General features: G+C 37.3%; 1 protein-coding gene across 3 annotated transcripts in view; it reads left to right on the top strand.

Moving 5' to 3' along the window:
• The window catches only part of LOC114053921 (oxysterol-binding protein-related protein 1), a 305,142-nt gene that overhangs the window by 90,278 nt on the left and 195,904 nt on the right, over positions 1 to 18,960 (top strand). For 2 of the 3 annotated variants that reach the window (XM_027877060.1, XM_027877061.1), the window contains exons 12-14: positions 2,712 to 2,810; positions 4,449 to 4,574; positions 9,805 to 9,886. In XM_027877060.1, coding sequence (XP_027732861.1) covers positions 2,712 to 2,810; positions 4,449 to 4,574; positions 9,805 to 9,886 — 307 coding nt within the window. Of the gene's footprint in view, positions 1 to 2,711; positions 2,811 to 4,448; positions 4,575 to 6,724; positions 6,815 to 9,804; positions 9,887 to 18,960 lie in introns of those variants that run through there. The other variant, XM_027877062.1, reaches the window with a different exon arrangement.

Here is an 18,960-nt window from a genome sequence, read left to right as displayed (position 1 = left end):
ATTTTTCTTCTATCTCTCTTAGTTGATTTTAAAAATCCTTTTTTGAGTTCTTTCAAGTTCTTTTTTTTGGGGGAGTTGTGAGGGACTGTCTGATGTTGGCTACTGCCAGGTGGGCGTTGTGGCAAGATTGGGGTAGAATCTGGGTATTTGGAAGTCGAGGCAGGGGCTGTGGTAGGCGGAGTTGTGATGAACTGGGATGGGCTGGATACGGAGAAGCCCTGAGGCAGTGGGCAGTGCTATGTGAGACAAGCTGGGTGCAAGGAAGTAGCTGGAGCATGTGCTCCTGAGGCAAGAGGCAGTGCCACGTGGGAGTGGGACGGCAGAGGACGAGTTCCCTTTGCTTAGTCCCCTCCCTACATGCAACGTCAACCCCAGACGCCTCCTTCCTGTGACCTTCCTGACTTCCTGGGTCCTTTTGTGTAGCACTGACCCCAGGCGCCTCCTCCCGGTATCTGGGCCTGACTTCCTAGGTCACGTACTCTTTGTCTATGAACTAATCCCAGACGCCTCCTTCCTGTATCCGGTCCTAGCCTCCTGCGTCACTCCCTCTCCCTTGGTGCGCTAAACTCAGACAGCCCCTTCCGGTATCTGACCCTACAATCATTGACTAGTAGGCGGGCTGAGGAGGAGGGGCTAAGTAGGTACTGAGGAACGGTCGTGGTCGGGAGTGCTCCCTCTTTGCTCCTGCTCTGTTGCTCTGGCCTTCCTGCTTGGCCTTGCTGTGATGGCTTGCTGTGATGGCCTCTGAATAAAGCTCGGGTGTTGGCAGCCTCCTGATGGGTCGTCTCTTTGTGTGTATATCCGGGTAGGCACCGAAGACTGGTAAGTATGACTCTGGCAGCCTGCTCCTTATAGGAGGAGAGTGTTCGGCGTGGCTGGCACAAGGTTGGCGCGGCCGGTACAAGTGGCGCCCAACGTGGGGCGGAGGAAATAGGCCAGAGACCCCGTGGATCAGCTGGTCTGGTTGCGGGAAGAGAGACGAGACCCGTAGCCGATAGGGTGAAGGAAGAAAGATGGGACAAATGTTTGTTAAGGTCCAGGATCGGGAGGTGCAAGGGAAAGAAGTATATAAAAGAGTGAAAGAAGCGGAAATCAGTAGTGAGGAAGAATCAAGGAGTGAGACAGAATCAGGGAGTGAGACAGAGGACACTGGAAACAGGGAATGGGAAAATAAGCAAGAGAAAAGACAGCAAGGCCAAGCAGGAAGGCCAGAGCAACAGAGCAGGAGCAAAGAGAGAGCACTCCCGACCACGACCGTTCCTCAGTACCTACTTAGCCCCTCCTCCTCAGCCCGCCTACTAGTCAATGATTGTAGGGTCAGATACCAGAAGGGGCTGTCTGAGTTTAGCGCACCAAGGGAGAGGGAGTGACGCAGGAGGCTAGGACCGGATACAGGAAGGAGGCATCTGGGATTAGTTCATAGACAAAGAGTACGTGACCTAGGAAGTCAGGCCCAGATACCAGGAGGAGGCGTCTGGGGTCAGTGCTACACAAAGGGACCCAGGAAGTCAGGAAGGTCACAGGAAGGAGGCGTCTGGGGTTGACGTTGCATATAGGGAGGGGACTAAGCAAAGGGAACTCGTCCTCTGCCGTCCCACTCCCACGTGGCACCGCCCCTTGCCTCAGGAGCACATGCTCCAGCTACTTCCTTGCACCCAGCTTGTCTCACATAGCACTGCCCACTGCCTCAGGGCTTCTCCGTATCCAGCCCATCCCAGTTCACCACAACTCCGCCTACCACAGCCCCTGCCTCGACTTCCAAATACCCAGATTCTACCCCAATCTTGCCACAACGCCCACCTGGCAGTAGCCAACATCAGACAGTCCCTCACAGGGAGTGAGACCAATTCACATTTTTCTTTGAAGCTTTGCATGTAGGCATTTTGACATTGTTGTCTTCTTCTGAGTTTATGTTTTGATCTTCCCTGTCACTATGGTCATTTTCTATGGTCAGGTTCTTTTCATTTTCGTTTTTGTTTTTTGCTCATTTTTCTAACCTGTTTCATGACTCTTAAAATTGGGCTGTGCTGCTGGGATAGACAGGCACTGTCCCAAGCTGCTTGTGCTGGGGGCAGAGGCCAGGGGTACAGGGCCTCCCAGCTGACCTGCTGGTTTGGGGTCTTGCAACTGGCTTCCTTTGGGTGGTTTGCTGCTGGTTTGCCCAGACACTGCCTGCACTGGACTGCAACCTCTTGTTGGCTGACTGAAAGAGACCTTTCCTTCCAGCCTTCTAAATTGTCTTTGAATGGAAAATTGTTTCACCCCCATCCTTTTGTTGGTTCTGCCACCTTCAGAATTCATTTTGAGGCATTATTTTATAGTTACTTGGAGGTGAATTTAGAAGAATTCAAACAAGTTTCTGCTTTATTTTGCCATCTTGGCTCTGTCCCCACATCATTTTCCATCTACATAAATTATAACAAGTGTACTTAATCACAGTGAATAATAATTTATGATGTTTTAATGGTATGAAGCATGTCTGATTTTTTTCAGTTTTGACCTGTTTCTCTCAAAATTAGCTAAATTTTCCCTTTTAACTTCAGGTCCTTTTTTTTTTCAGTCAGTATGTAAAAAAATCTTATAGCTAGGTATTAATAAAATATTTCATACTTTCAGAATTTTATAGTGAAATATTGTTAGAGATGTGGGTTTTTTGTTTTGTTTTGTATATTTGAAAATTGATCAACTTATTGTTTTTCTTTTTCTCTCAGGTAAAACCCACTGATAGCTGCCTTTTCTTTGTTAAATGCTTTGATGATAGTATGCACAGTTTCAGAGTTCCTAAGAATAGCCTTCAACAGTCAAGAGAGGTAAAATACCCAACTACTTTTTTCTTATAATTTAAAATATATGTGAAAATATTCAGAATTTGTAAATGTTTAAATAATTTATATTTTCATATCTTGCTTACCTTACATCTTAGAATAATGCCAATTGATCAGTTTAGGTATAGTTTGAGAAGTCTTGTTTATGGCCTTTGCATAATTACAGAGTGTTTTTCAGCTGTTATGAGCATTTCTGTTTAATAAAACTAGGAATTTTCTGTTTCAATGATTTCCCTATTTTAAAATGCTAAAAATTTTCTTCTTCTTGTGTCTTGCCTGTTAGATCAATCCTTTGTTCTAAGTAAACCAAATATGTATAATTTAGAATTCATTAAAGTAGGTAACTAATTTATTTTATAGTCTTCAACTTAACTGAATTTTTAAGCTAGAACAAAACACATAAGATATTGGTACTTATTGTTTAAGTGTGATTATTGCTGCCTAACTCTATTAAATAGTGTGAAAATCTAGAAAAAAGGAAATGGTGAGTAGAGTTTTGGGAGTCAGGGCATCCCAGAGCATCAGAGGACTTTTGGTTTGTTAGGGATGACCTGAATGATGGAATTAGAGATCCCAGAGGTTTGAAAGTAATGAAAATTATGCAGAGTACAAGAAATATGAACCATGTGAGGATTTTACATTTGCAGCAGGCATGTAAGTACCTTACGTTATATACCACAGAATACCTCTAAAGTCCCTTCTCACTTTGAATCAATGGTACTACATGACTTTATTATGGGGCTGGTGCACCATTGGAACATATTCTTAACTTATAACTAAAAGTTAACATTCTTTAGGGGATTGTTTCTATGGGAACATATCTCTAGTTTTGTCGAAGTAATCAATAGGAATAGTATGCATGGCCTTCACAGAAATTCAGTTTTTATCCACTTCACTGCAATATTTGTATTCCTACAAAGCAAGATAGCCAGATCCTTGTTTTTGTACATCGGAAATTAGGATGGAAGAGAATTAAGTGATTTGTCCTAAGTCTAGCAGTGCCAAATTTGGCTGTGTCATTGAGAAATAAAATGCTCCAAACTACCAAGTTCATGTGCACGTATTTCTTAGAAGCATTTAAAAAATTATAAAATTTGATGAATTATGTTGAAAGAAAATAAAATGTAATCAAGACCTAGGTCGTTAGACTTGGTATTCTCATTGCCTAATGAAAATAGTAATTTCAAAATCACAAAAGTTAGGGTGCTAGGCAAACAGTTCGCCAAATTGAGAGTCTTTAATTTGCTGTGCTTACAATTTTAATTATAGATAATTAAAATCCTGTCTGGTGTCGTCATATAAGATGTTATTTGTAGTGTTCAGAATCCTATAATTAACTACAACTTTTTTTAAGCCCACCATTCAATCTCTAGTTGCATTTATAAATGATAATATTAGTGGAAATGTTAATTTAGGAAATAGATTTTTTTTCCTTCTAAATGTATTTAGAGGAATTCCTATCTATTCATGTCAAGGACAAATGACTTATTACAAGTTGCTTCTTTTTTGAAGCATTAGTATTAATTTTTCACATGTAACTTTTTCTGTGTTTCCAAGATAGTGACATTGTTGTATTATCTGTTTTGTGTGTGAAAATGTTTTTCCGTATCTAATTCACTTCAGAACTGGCTAGAAGCAATAGAAGAACATTCTGCATATAGTACTCACTATTGTTCTCAGGATCAGTTAAGTGATGATGAAGAGGAAGATGATGCTGTTTCTACAGTAGATATGAGGGAATCTCTACAGGTAAGTATAAGAAGATAACCTTACATTCTCAGCTAATTCTAACTTTAAGAACATCAAAATAGTTGAGATTTTCCAAAATGACTTTTATATAAAAGTAGAAATGATTTTTTCCTTTTCCTTCTTGATGAATCTATTATAGTAATATCCACTCTCAGAGTGCTTTGGTAGAAGTTTATATGATAGGTAGAATGGTGTAAGGGCCAGAAAGATGGTTTTGATGTTAGGAAGACCTAAGTTTGAGGCTTGCTTCTCATTCTCTTTGTGTCCCAAGGCAAGTCATTTAACCCCTAAGATTAAAAAGTGGCAGAATAGTTACCAGTCTGCATTGGTGGAGGAAGTTTCCTCACTGGGAGTTTCCTACATCAATGAAATCACAAGTCTGGTCATGAAATATATCTAAATATTCATATACCCAATGGACTGATTTGGTTGTGTATTGCTAGAGACTGATTATCATTCTAGCTAAAGACTTCTGCCACCAGGAGGAGCCTGACTACTGTATACCTTCCTGCCCTTTATGACTTCACTGCATATTTTAGTGTTTAAATAATGCAACTATAGTGATGTATAACCTGATTGGTAGTTTCATTTAAAACCACTTGTAATCTTTAACTACACTGCTTAGAGGTAAGATAGTGTGTCAGTATCTAATTTGTAAGGTCCTCATCTGATGTGACATCAATGCCTTCCCTTGTTTTAGTGATTGATGTGGTGGGGTAGTGTCATAATGTTTAATTCAAGTGAAATAGGTGCTTTTTTGCAGGCTTTTTTTGCCTTGATGCTACCTTTCCTCTCATGCATGTGGTACAGAAAAGAGTAGAGGGTAGAATAAATAGAACTGAAGAAAGATAATTAAATCTCTTGACAAACAATAGAAGCTTAGTCACAATGTTTAATTATTATTTTACATATTAAGCAAGTAATGAGAGAATGTATATGAGTAAGCAACCTTATTGAATTTAAGTGTACCATACTCCTACCTATCCTTGATTTAAGGACCAATGTTTCCAAATGGAAAAAGCATTTTGACTGCTTGGCCATCAGGCTGGCAAGTTTTTTTTTGTTTGTTTGGTTTTTTGAAAATTAAAAGAACTTGAATTATTTCACGATCTGGTAACAGTTTTACTTATTATTATTAAGAACTGCTTTTAGTTGTAGTTCTTTTGTTCTATAACTTATTGACCAAATGGAGACTCTGTATATAATCTTCATAACACAATATTTGAAGTCATGCTGTCTTTTAAAGCATATTATTTCATATATCAGCACTTAAAATAATCCATAATTTCATTAGTGTGGGGTTGCTGATTTTACCTGTGCAGGTTCGCTACCCTTTCTCACTTTAGTAGAATTTCATGAGTTGCAATGGCAAAAATAATTTATCACCTGATGAACATTGTAGTGACGAGCCTCTCAACGTAGTTATTCTGGTCTTCAGACTACAGGCATTGTGTTCATTGCCAAACCAGTACTCAAAGCATTTGTAGCTTAGTAGAACTTACCAAACGTTATGTTCTTTTGGTATAACTTTTGAGATACCAGTGTCACTGTTACTCTATTATAAAGCATCACAGCATTAAAAAAAATTCAACAAACTTTTGTTTATCAGGAATATCCCTAAATTTGTATGACTAAAATCACACTTAAGCTTCAAAGTAGAATATTAAATAAATATTTCAATTCAGTAGCCAGTTTACAATATGTAAAATATTTTTATACTAATTATCTTGTAAAGCAAGCAATAAAACATAAAAAAACCAATCCAGCATACCAAATGTTTCACTAGGATTTAGACATCTTGTAATGGAAACTGGACATAACTAAATGGCTTACTAACTTTCCAGGCAGAATGGATCTTGAAGACTCTAAGTTTCTTCTTTCATTATGTCTTGCAGGCTGTCAGTTCATTGGATTTAACCAAAATCTTAAATACTAGTCAGCTAATCCATTTTATGTTGTCTTCAGGTCCAGGGGATAGCTTTTAGTTTTTAAGTTACTTAAAACCAAAATTGTTTTATAAGATTTTTACTACCATCAGGGATTGTAGATGTATAGCCAACAAAACTTTGAATGCCTGTAGGTGAAAGCTTTAATGAATTAAGTCCCTTGGCCCCTTTCCTCTAGAGACCAGTCTAAAACTGGCCCAGTCTGAGGCTGATCTAGGAAGTCTGCTGAGGAGAACTGGAAAGTCCAATCTAGTCTCAAGCCATGCTTGATGCAGAAAGTATCTGAGAGGCCAGGTGAGTTCTAGGGCATATATGGTGGTATGGGTCTTCCCTGTGGATTCTCAGGGTATCCTCAGACCCTCAGGATCACTCTAAAATGTACTTCTAGACCTCCAAATTAATCGTAGAACTGATTTGTGGCTTCCATTGATCTTTTGGACTGAAGAGTAACCCAGAACGAGACTTGTTTCTCCACCCTACCCCCAAGGCTGAACTGTTATCACCAAATATCAAGAATGCAAAATATTGTATTAGGTGTTAAGGGATATAAGAAATCTATGTAGAAATATGGATCCCTCTATCTTTTGTCTAAAAGGTAAATAATACAGACAGAAAAAAAATGTTCTAAATAACGTTGGAAAGTTTGGGGAAAGAATTAACTTCCCTGAAAATGAAGAAAATATCCTAATTGTGAAGGTAACTTTGCTTTTGGTGATTGTCTTGGCCTCAATGAGTCCCTTTCCAAAAGAAACCTCTGTCAGATTAAACTCTTTCCCTACTTTAAACTCCTCAATTAAATCCTGTGCTATTTGAGACCAGCACTCTGGCTTGTACCTCTAGGTGGGCCTTAAGGGCAAAAGGAAAGGCAGAGTTTATGGCTTTTGCCATAATATCATATTGAACATTTTAATTTTAGAAATTAAAAAGGAAAAAAAGACAGAGGAAGGTTCAGGCACTGTGAAGACTCATTGTCTTTTCACGATGCTGAGAAGTGGAGATTTTTTGTGGGATTTCTAGTGATAGATTTGAGGAGCTTGCTGACCCTTAAAGAAACTCAACATTAGGTGGTTAACAATATTGGAATATTATGTAAGACTTAAATTATAATGTTAAAGTAATGTCTAAGAAGAAATAAATGACACTACAAATTAAAGGGGAGCCTTAGTGGTCCCAAACATCTAATTTTTTACCTGTGTAAACAAATTTTAAGGTTTCCTGATATATGATTGTCATTTGGTGAAAATCCTAGCAAGTTGGAGAATGTGCTTTGTGTGTGTACTGTCATAATATCTTCTTTCTGTTCTTTCTCTAAGCTACTTAATATAGTAGAAATGATATCAGGGGCAAAGATATACATATTGCATTCAATTAAAATTGTACGTGTAGCTGGAATCTTTTCCAGCTGATCCCTTTAGGTACCTTTTAAAACTATTGAATTATTGATCAAGGAACCTTTTTCAGTACACATCAGATGGATAAACGGAGCAAAGATATCTATCACTCCCACTATGTAAAGATGATTAGACTGTATCGCTTCTTGTCTTTAAGGATATACCTTCCAAGACTGAGGCAGAACCTCAGGCATGTCCACACTTATTACACATACATGGTCTGTAAGTGAGGACAGGGTATACTTCTAAGTGTGGCTTTTGCTTTCATCATGGAGAGGAAATGAGAGAAGAATAACACTGGGCACAAGAATCACATGGGCACAGAGGTTAAATACGTACATACCAATAGAGGTTGTTTTCTATTAATGAATTAAAAATGATGCATTTGGTTCCAGTGCATGTTTTCACTGCCCCCAGACTGACCTTTTCCCTTTTTGTCCCTTATCTTCATGTCTCAAAAAGTAGCAAATATTCTATTTTTTTCTGTTTTTGCCTTTAATTAAAAAGTATCCCCCCTTTCTCAACTCCTGTAATCAATATTTTTATATGCTAGTACTTACCTGGAAGTGTAAAGAACACTACAGTCGAGCTTTTTTTTAAAGAAGAGAATCGTATTGGAACTAATGCTGCAGCATGAATAATTCTGCATCAGTTAGGCTAAACTTACTTCATTAGTGCTTAAAAATGCACGAGATGACATAGGAGAGAAGGTGCTTATCTATGTCACCTTGAAACACTGGGCAAGAGTGGAGCCAGTTTGGGGGCAGCAGGATGTTGGTTGATGGAAATGGTGAGACAGGGGTAGGGGTACACAGTAGGGAGGATGTGTAATGATATAGCTCTACTAAGAATCATTTAATAGTTAATAAATGATTCAGTAGTAATATGCCAATTTCTTTTCTACCACAAAGAGAATTTGTAGAATTTATATAATTTTGCTCATTTATTCTTCCTTTCACATTATAGGGATCCTTTGAGTAGAGGTAACATTAAAGTGACAAAAGAATAAAAAAGGTTTATAATTCATTTGAATTCTCATTTGAAACCTTTAAATTTGCAAAAGAGAGGACGTGAGAGTCACCAATATATAATCCAAGAAAATAGAATTCTGTTTTTATGTTGCTTTTAAGCATCTTGATGTGCAGAGTTCCCAAGTAAAATGAAGATTTCTTTCTAAAATTGACTTTTTTCTCTTTTTCTCAAGCTTTGTCTTGCTTGGATAATATCCTCATTTGACTAGTTAGGTGGGAGTTGTACGTACATAGGATGCTGAAGTAAAATCAACTTATGGTTTCCAAATGTTAGTACCATCTGTAGGCTACAAAAAACACAGCACTTTAAATATATTTTTAAAGTGTCATTTCTTATTAATGGTAATAACTTATGCCAAAACTGTTTATAAAACAAATTAAGAATTCCATCTTTAATGCATCTTAAATATGTGTGAAACTACTTTTAACAGAGTTTAAGGAGATAAATAGATAGAGATATATAGATATATACATAGAAACATGTATTTGTAAAACTGCAAGCTTCTATGTACAGAAATTCTATCTACCTTGAAAGAGACAGATAGCTGTAGGTTTCATGTGGTTGTATCTGTGTATATGCCTCTAGTTAGCTAGCTCAAGTTAGTTATGATTTCTGTATATCGAAGTTTGTATTACACATCTTGTACATCTGTCAGTCTGTCTGTCTCAAGGTAGATATAATTTTTGTACATAGAAGTTTGTATTGTGTACATTTTATTAGTGTTAATTAATTTAGAGCCATGAAAGATAATTAATTGATAAATTGATAAATGAATTAATGAATTGATAAATAATTAAGAAGAGTAAATAAAACTTTTCTATAAACATGTTTTCATTTTATTGTCCTGGATTTTATTTCCAGAAAGCACAAGAATGCCAACAGAGACTAGATAGAGAGATTTCCAACTTTTTCCAAATGATTAAGGCGTGCGACATGGCTAAAGGTAAAAAAAAAAAAAGGGGGGGGGGGGGAGGAGGTGCAGGAGGAATTCATTACATTTTTAAAATAAGTTTTTATTGATATATTCTTATAATATCACCATAGTTCCCTCCAGAATCCTTACTCCTTCCTGAGAACCATCCTGTATAACATAGTATTTCTTTAAAAGATAAATTTTAAAAGAGGAAGAGGGAAAAAAAAATCAGCATTTCTGATTGATACATTGAGAAAGTTTGAAAATATGTGCAATATGCAGCACTTGTGGATCTCCACATCTGCGAAGAAGTGGATGGACAAGTCTTCTCATATCTGTCCTTTCAAGACATGTTTGTTCTTTATAATTTTGCAACTTTCACTTTTGATTATTTTGTGATTCTTTTCATCTACGTTGTTGTCATTATGTGTGTGTATATTTTTTTTTTGCTGTTTGCTTCACTCTGTATTAGCTCATATAAGTTTTTCTACGCTTATTCATCACATTCATCATTTCTTACAACAGAGTAATATTCTATTACTTTTATGTACCACAATTTGTTTAGCTTCCCCAGATGATGGATATCTGCTTTGTTTCCAGTTCTTTGCTATCACTAAAAGTGCTGCTATAAATATTTTGATTTATATATAGGAACTTTCTTCTTATCAATGGCCTCCTTGAGGTGTAAGTCTAATAATGGAATCTCTGGGTAAAAAGGTACAAATATTTTAGTCTCTTTATTTGCATAATTCCAAATAACTTTTCAGAATAATGGTACTGATTCACAGCTCTACCCATAATGCATCAGTGTGTCTTTTTTTCCCACAGCCCTTCCAACATCAACTATTCCCATTTTTTGTCATCCTTGCCAATTTTCAGGGTGTGAGGTGAAACCTTAGAGTTGCTTTGAATTGCATTTCTCTTGTTTTTAGTGATTAGAACATTCTTTCATGTGATTATTAATAATTCTGAATTCTTCTTTTAAGTACTGTTTGTTTATATCCTTTGACCACTTTTTTATTGAGGAATGACTTTTGATAATATATGTGATTGTTAATTATTATACATCTTGGATACCAAACCCTTATCAGATAAATTTGATGAAAATATTTTTTCCCCATTAAATACTTCCCTTCTTATCCTAGGTGCATTCATTTTGTTGGGGCAAAATCTTTGCAGTTTCATGTATAATCAAAGCCATATGTTGTAGGTACGACTCTTGCAGTAATTGCCAAACAATTCAGTTAATTTTAAAGTAAATAATTATTTTTATTTGATAATTTTAAATAGATTTTGTTTTAGATTTGGAACTATTTTTGAAACAAAAGTTCTTTTTAGTTACTGCCCATTGAGGGAAGCTGCTTTCTAGTTTAATCCTTTGAGTTTTCATATTTGCCATTAAAATAAAACAGAATTATTAAGATGATGCATTTTAGAGTTTTAAATCACCCTGGCTTTTTAATGGGAAGTCTGTTAATGTATCACACATGATTATGCTATCCAGATGAAAGAATTTAACTAACTCCCGCTATTATTTTTCTTGCCACAGCAGGATCAAGTAAGGAAATAGAATTTAACATAAAGTGAAGTGTGTGTATGTGGGTGGATATGTGTATATATGTATATATATATAGATGTGTATATAGGTATGTACCTGTATACATATTTGAGAATAAGTATATATGTTTATACAAACGTGTCTGTGTTTTTAATGTTGGTTTAAATATGGCCTCAGACACTTACCAGCTGTGTGACCCTGGGCAAATCACTTAACCCTGTTTGCCTCAGTTTCCTCATCTGGAAAATGAGCTAGAGAAGGAAATGACAAACCACTCCAGTGTCTTTGCTGAGAAAACCCCAAATGGGGCCATGAAGGATTGGACATGACTGAAAAAACTGAGCAACAAAATACATAGAACAGTTTATTTAATTTGGTGGTTACCTGGTAGAAAACATAATAATACTTAACACTTATTCTTACTGAACTTCTAAAACACCAAATTCATAGAATGCCCTTGAATAATAGGAACGCTTATTATTATTTCGTAGATTGATTGTGGGCTGAAGGATTGGGGTAATTTCTATGATTCTGTGAATCATGAGGACCCATCAATTGTGCTCCTTATGGATTACTATCCAGCCAAAGTTAATTAGCTTTCAGACAGGATTATTTATTAGATAATGTAGTAAGAAAAGTTGGTACAAAAACATCTTTCCTAATATCTGAAACAGACAACTGCATATGCTCAAGGGAGCTTTCTGAAGATATCCAACAACCTGGAACTGTGAGTTATTCCTTTACCACATGTTATATCTAAGCTTGAGCCCACTTTCCTCTGGATTTTATATGTATTTAAAAGCTTATTAACTTTGGCTCGTTAATTGAAAAGTGTTTTGTTTGGTTTGGTTTGTTTTTTGGTGCAGAGGACACTGGTTGGTGCTAGTGAGTGATTGTACTAGAAAATACCACCACCAGCCCCTCAGGTTTACATTTATAACTCTGTGATGAGAGACAGTCACTCTCTGGAGTTCCAGCCAGTATGTGTTGATGGAAGTTCAGAAAGTGAGCCCAGAGATAAATGTCACGTGTATTGCTCTGTGTTAAAGTTTGGAATGCTTTTTACATTATTTGGAGGATTAATAAAAAGTTAACATTGAATCGTTTGTGTATTTAGAATTATGGTATATGAATAACTTGTGTTTGAATTGGAGAAAATGTTTTGCTTAGAATTATGCTGTGTGGAAATATATTATTTTCATAGTGAAAGGGGCATGAACTTAAATATTTTGTTTAAAAGCTTTAAGGTGCAAAGTTTTCTTTTGATTGTCAGTTTAAAAATTTTTGTTTTTATGAGGTTACTTTCTTACTCATATGAAACTCAGTAAGTATAACATACTTTTTAAAGTGTGTTTAATAAGCTAACAGGTGGTTTGAATTTTCAGTATTTAAATCTGGGAAACTTTTGATAAGATGTCTAATGAAGAAATGGATGGCAATATTTCTGTCATGTACTCTTTTATTAACACTCATTTAAAAAAAACAAAAATGCACAATCCTCTCTGATAATGATACGTACCTGCATTAAAATGTAAATGTGGTCGCTCAAAACTTAATTCCAAACACTGACTACTGAAAGGTCTGATTCAGATTAAAAAATATAATCTAAATTATGGATTTAGGTTATGGTTTTTTTCCACATAAATGAAAACGGGGAGTTATGGTTATAGCACAGATTTTATAAGAGGAATTAACTGGTTTGACTTTACTGCCAAAAAAATTGCACAGAATAAACTTGTACCATATGTTCCTTAAAAAATACCCAGATACACCCACATCCTGTTCCACATTGCTGATATAGTTTGCCAATGACTTTTTAAGATGCCTACGGAAAAAGTCCAGATCTTGGAGTAGTAATTGTTGGCTTTGAGTTCAATGAAGCAGCAGTCACATTAGGATCACGGTTTTTATTTTTTGTTCTTCTTGCCCTGACAGTTTAGTTTAATGCACAGACTCTTATAATAGCTTCCTTTTATCCCAGAATCTAGACTATACCCCTCCAGTTTTTCTGTACACTAATCCCAGACCACCTTTCTAAAGTACCATTTTGTGTTGCTCTTATTCCAAGAGCATAGGATCACAAAATTTAGAACCAGAAGTAGTCTTTTCTCTATCTTTCTGTACTAACACGGAAGCACTGTCTCCCTGCTATAGTTCCCATGTTTTCAAGTAACAAAACACACAGTTCAGTAGCAGTTATATCAGTTGAATTTCTACTGGGAAAAAAATCAAATTGTTTAAACAGAAGTTGGACAAGTAACTTTTCAGGACAGAGTAAGCTTTGGAATCAGCTTCTGCCCAACTTAGGTAGAGAGTAAAAATAAGGAAAAGAAGGCTGTGAATCATAGTCTGGTGCCCCCTCTTCTTACAAATGAAAGGGCAACGACGCCTGGCCCATTCTGGTTGTTGAAAGTGGGCACAACTATAGTACCTTAGGCTCCAGCAGTAGCTTCCAGGCTCCTGGTCCTGTGGCTGCAGGCAGTGGCCCCACAGATTACTGTGTTCAACCCCAGGAAGCTTTGCTTCAACACTTGATGTTTCAGTTTCTAGTCTCCTACTCCAACTGCCATTTCATCTTACTCATTTAAAAAGTGCCCACTGCCACCACCAACTTCTCCTGCTACCACAGTAGTGCTCAGTTGAAAACAAACAAAAAACTCTTTGTATGGTGAAAATTCATCCCATTGCTGGCAGCCCCATAGCCTCTCCTGGCTCTGAGCTTGCAGTGTTCTCAGGAAGTTATATCTTAGTCATAAAGGGCATTATTTTTATTTATCAAGCAATCTAAAGAAACTAAAATTCAATTAAACTTAATTTTTAAAAATGAAAAATTAAACTTTACTTAAAAAAACACACTTTGCCTAGAATTCATTTTAACCACACTCTTTCCCTTCTTCTAAAACTTAGAACAACCTTTTCAGCCTTATATTTTTGGATTTTAAAAAAGCATCTTTCTACCTGAACATTACCCCCACCCACTCAGTTCTATGCTTTGCCATGAATTACAAGAGGTTGAATAACTTTTTTTGCCTTCTTTGCCAACACCAAATGCATTCTATGGGTTGCACTATAGAAAAGAAAGGAGAGAAAAAGTTAAAGTGGAAAAATGTGTAGTTGGATTTTTTCCCTTGGCAGAAGCGAGGCAGGAATGGGTCAGCGTGCTTGATCCTAACAAGAACTGGGCTCCTCTGAGGAGAAGTGCCGCTGGAGTAGATGAGGCAATGCTAGACAGACTATGGGACACCTTCACAGAAGAGCCTTAGAAGTCTGCTGTGGGGTGATTACATCATTAAATTTGTTTCCTCTTTTCTCCTATACCAGAGTCTTATGGAAGTGTCAGAATGTGAATAAGAATTGAAGAAGGAAGGCAGGAGTATCAGGTGCGACCTGGAGTTCCCAGAGACTGGGAAAGCTCCCCTGAGCCCTTTCACCCACTTCCTCTTGCTCCCAATGGTGCACACACATTTGCATAACCTTGAGGGAGACTGTGGCAATAGTTCAGGTGGGCGATGCTGAGGGTCAGTATTAAAGTAGTACAAATGGGACTAAAATGGAGAGCGTACATTGGAGACGTTTTGAAGCAGTAGAATTGACAGGAGTTGGAAGCTGATTAGATAGGAGAAGTTAAGGGTAGAGTTGGAGTCTTCAAATACGAGAGACTGGGATCGTTGGAGGTAGAATAGATAGAAGTGAAAGTAGAAGGCCAAGCCGTTTTGTGTGTGTGAGGGAGCAGTGTTGGGGACATGCTGAAATCAATGAGGTGTTGGTGGAAACAGCGATTATCTGCTCCAGGCAGATGGATTTATAGGTGTGAAGTTCAGAAAAGACAGGTCAGGGGTGGAGATGTATGGAATGTGGTAATGAAGCTAGTGGAGTGGATAAAATTTTCAAGAGAGAGAAAAGGAGAGGCCCAAGACACCTACCTTAAGGGACTGGAAAGATGATGAAACAAAGGAATCGTTATGGAGTTGGAAAACCAATAGTTTAATATCTCTCAGTGGAGGAGAGAAAATCAATTAGAAGGGAATGGTCAATATTTGAAAAACCTTCAGAGGGTTCATGGAAAAGGATGGATAAGGATGGAAAAGAGGACATTGGAATTGGTAGTTAGTTATTGGTGACCTTAAAAGTGAACAGTTTTCTTAGAGTGGATGAGAGGGGAGCAAAAGCTAGGTTAAAAGGGGTTGAGGAGAGAATGAATCATCCACAAATAGTATTACCTGCGCCTGAATAAGTCAAGATTTGATTTCTCTCTTTGGAAGATGTAACAGAAAAGGGTTAAAAAAAGTCTGTAGATTTGCAATCAAGGGGATAAAAATAATGTTTTATTTTGATGAGCTAAAGGAAATATAATTAGCATAGATACTGCAGCTCAGGTGTTTGCCTAATATGATTATTTTATGAGTTGCTGCTGACTGCCTTTAAGGCCAGAAGTTTAAGTGGAATGAAATTTATATAAAACAGACATGCTTCTATCCCTAACATAGAAATAATTTTCCTTTCATTTCAAATAACTTTCTTCAGCTTCTTTTCTTGTCATTCTTTCTGTTCTTGCAAACATCCTATTCATGCTCCTAGCCCCATTCTTAAGTGTATGAAGGCAGAATCCACCGTGCTGGAATCATGTCCTGCTCAGACTGATATTTTTCCCCAGCACATATCCTGCTCATCTTTGATCTTTGATACAGGGGTTCCTAGTTACAGTGTTCCCTTAGAACACATATTGCTGGAGCCACTTATGTCATCTCAAGAATTACATGGTTTTTTTTAACTATACAAATTTGTTACATCTGAAGATGCTGACCTTTACCCTATGGCACAGTCCTTTTATGGGAGTGACAGTGAAGGGAAGTTGAACAGGTGGCAGGGACAGCAGAAAGTAAGTGGTGTTAGCAAACACTTTTCTCATAGCTATTTCTGTAGTCTTGAATTCTATTTTTGTCTTTTCTACAGAGCTATTCTGTGGGTATCGAGGCCACCTTCCATTTTGTGCTTTTCTTGCAAATACTTGTCTTATTAGTCCTCTAATTGACCATGTATGATAAGATATATACTAAAGTTAGATTAATTTAGCAAATACAAATATTTATTATAACTTTTTTGTAAAGTGTATTCCTGTTGAAGCTTATAGGACTTTGGAGGATGATTGTTTTGTCTTTAGAACTTGAGTACAAGTGTTAAACAAAAGTTAGCCACCTTATCCAGTGGATTTCTCACACAGGAAACTAGGGCATTATCTGTGATTTTTTATTAGGAGTATGTTTAAAGGGTCATTTCATATGGTAGTAAAATTGTCTTTTGGTTACTGGCAACAAAAAGAGTTATACATTTGTAGACAGTATGCCCAGGAGGAGCCTGGGAGAGTCTCCTCCACCCCCAACCGTTCTTTTGTTTCTTTGAGGAGATGCTATTCCCCTGAAAGGATTAACTCCTTGATAAATATGTGATGTGAATTCATCTGACCCTGGGTACTTCCCTTGCTTCTTAATACCAATGAAGGATGATTGATACAGTTTATATACTTGGGTTATGCCCTTGGACTTTTCCTGTGAGAAGGAGATCAGAAACAAATGAATACTAAGAACAAGAACTGGGAGATACAGAGAGGAGAGGAGGCTGTATACATAGACTTAGTTTCTTGGAGGTGAAGCCTGTGCATTTCCAGCATTCCTCCTGGGAACTACCTAGCACTGGTAGGGGTTGGGATGGTAGAGGTTAAAGGCAGCAGCAAGGAATTTGTGGGTAAAACCTAGAGCTACAGGAATCCAAGCAGGCAGTAGGAATGGCAGTGCCAAGGATGAGTTCCTGGACCATTGGTCTTGGATCTCCTCAGCAGAGGACCTCCTAAAGAGAGCAGAGTGGTAGCTTAGTGTTTTGAATTATATGGAGTGTCCAGGTTTAGAGGGAGAGATGAGTTCTCCAAGTGACCCTGAATAATTTCCTCAGGGTATGGGGGGGAGGCGGGGGAAGGTAGACTTCAACCACATGGCAGTACTATAAATCAAGAGGGCTCTGTACGTTATTGAAGGCTGACTGGAAAGGGAAGAAGTTTTGATTGTTTATGACTTTAGAGTATATGTCTTTTTTGGGGTTTTTGTCAGATTAAATAAAGCCTATTTTTTTTTCCACATTAATCCTGTTTTAAGGAAGAATTAGAACCAATAGGAGGAAGCACAAGAAAGGAAACAAAACAGAAGGGAAAAAAAAAGAGCAAATAGTATGCTTCTATCTGCATTCAAACTCCATAGTTCTTTCTCTGGATGTGGATAGCATTTTCCTTCATGAGACTTTTGGATATCTTTGCATTGCTGAGAAGGGCTAAGTCTGTCAAAGTTAGTCATCGCACAACATGGTTATTACTACATACAGTGTTCTCCTGGTTCTGCTCACTTCACTCAGCATCAGTCCATACAAGTCTTTCCAGGTTTTTCTGAAGTCTACCTGCTAATCATTTCTTATAGCACAATAGTATTCCATTACATTCATATACCACAGCTTGTTCAGCCATTCCTTAATTGATGGTCATCGCCTCAGTTTCCAATTCTTTGCCACCACAGAAAGAGCTGCTATAAATATTTTTGTACATGTGGGTCCTTTTCCCATTTTTGTGATCTCTTTGGGAGACAGCCCTAGAAGTGCTATTGCTGAGTCAAAGGGTATTCACACTTTTATAACCCTTTGAGCATAGTTCCAAATTGCTGTCCAAAATGATTGGATCAGTTCACAACTCCACCAGCAATGCATTAGTGTTCCAGTTTTCCCACATCTTCTCCAGGATTTATCATTTTCCTGTTTTGTTATGTTGGCTAATCTGATAGGTACGATATGGTACCTCAGAGTTGTTCTGATTTGCATTTCTCTAATCAATAGTGATTTAGAGCATTTTTTTCATATGATTATAGATGGCTTTAATTTTTTCATCTGAAAACTGCCTGTCCATATCCTATGACCATTTGTCAATTGGGGAATGACTTGTATTCTTATAAATTTGACTCGGTTCTCTATGTATTTTAGAAATGAGGCCCTTATCAGAGACACTGATTGTAAAAATTCTTTCCCGGTTTTCTGCTTCCCTCCTAATCTTGGTTGCATTGGCTTTGTTTGTGCAAAAACTTTTCAATTTAATGTGATCAAAATTACCCAGTTTGCTTTTCATAATGTTCTCTATCTCCTGTTTGTTCATAAATTTTTCCATTCTCCATAAATTTGACAGGTGAACTATTCCTTGTTCTTCCAGTTTGCTTGTAGTATCAGCCTTTATATCTAAATCACGAACTCATTTTGACCTTATTTTAGTATATGGTGTAAGATTTTGTTCTATGCCTGTTTCTGCCATACTCTTTTCCAGTTTTCCCAGCAGTTTTTGTCAAAGAGTGAGTTCTTATCCCAGGAGCTGGGGTCTTTGGGTTTATCAAAAAGTAGATTAGTATAGTCACTGACTTGCTTATTTAACCTATTCTCTGTTCCCCCTTTTCACCTGATGATTTCCTATCCCCCAATACTATCTCCATTCCCTGAGCTTTCTCAAGTCCATTCCTTTAGCTTG

Source organism: Vombatus ursinus, unplaced genomic scaffold (assembly GCF_900497805.2).
Source record: "Vombatus ursinus unplaced genomic scaffold, bare-nosed wombat genome assembly UNPS02014812.1, whole genome shotgun sequence".
NCBI classification, from domain to species: domain Eukaryota; kingdom Metazoa; phylum Chordata; class Mammalia; order Diprotodontia; family Vombatidae; genus Vombatus; species Vombatus ursinus.
The sequence above is the reverse complement of the archived record's forward strand: the minus strand, read 5'-3'. Positions and strand labels throughout refer to the sequence as shown.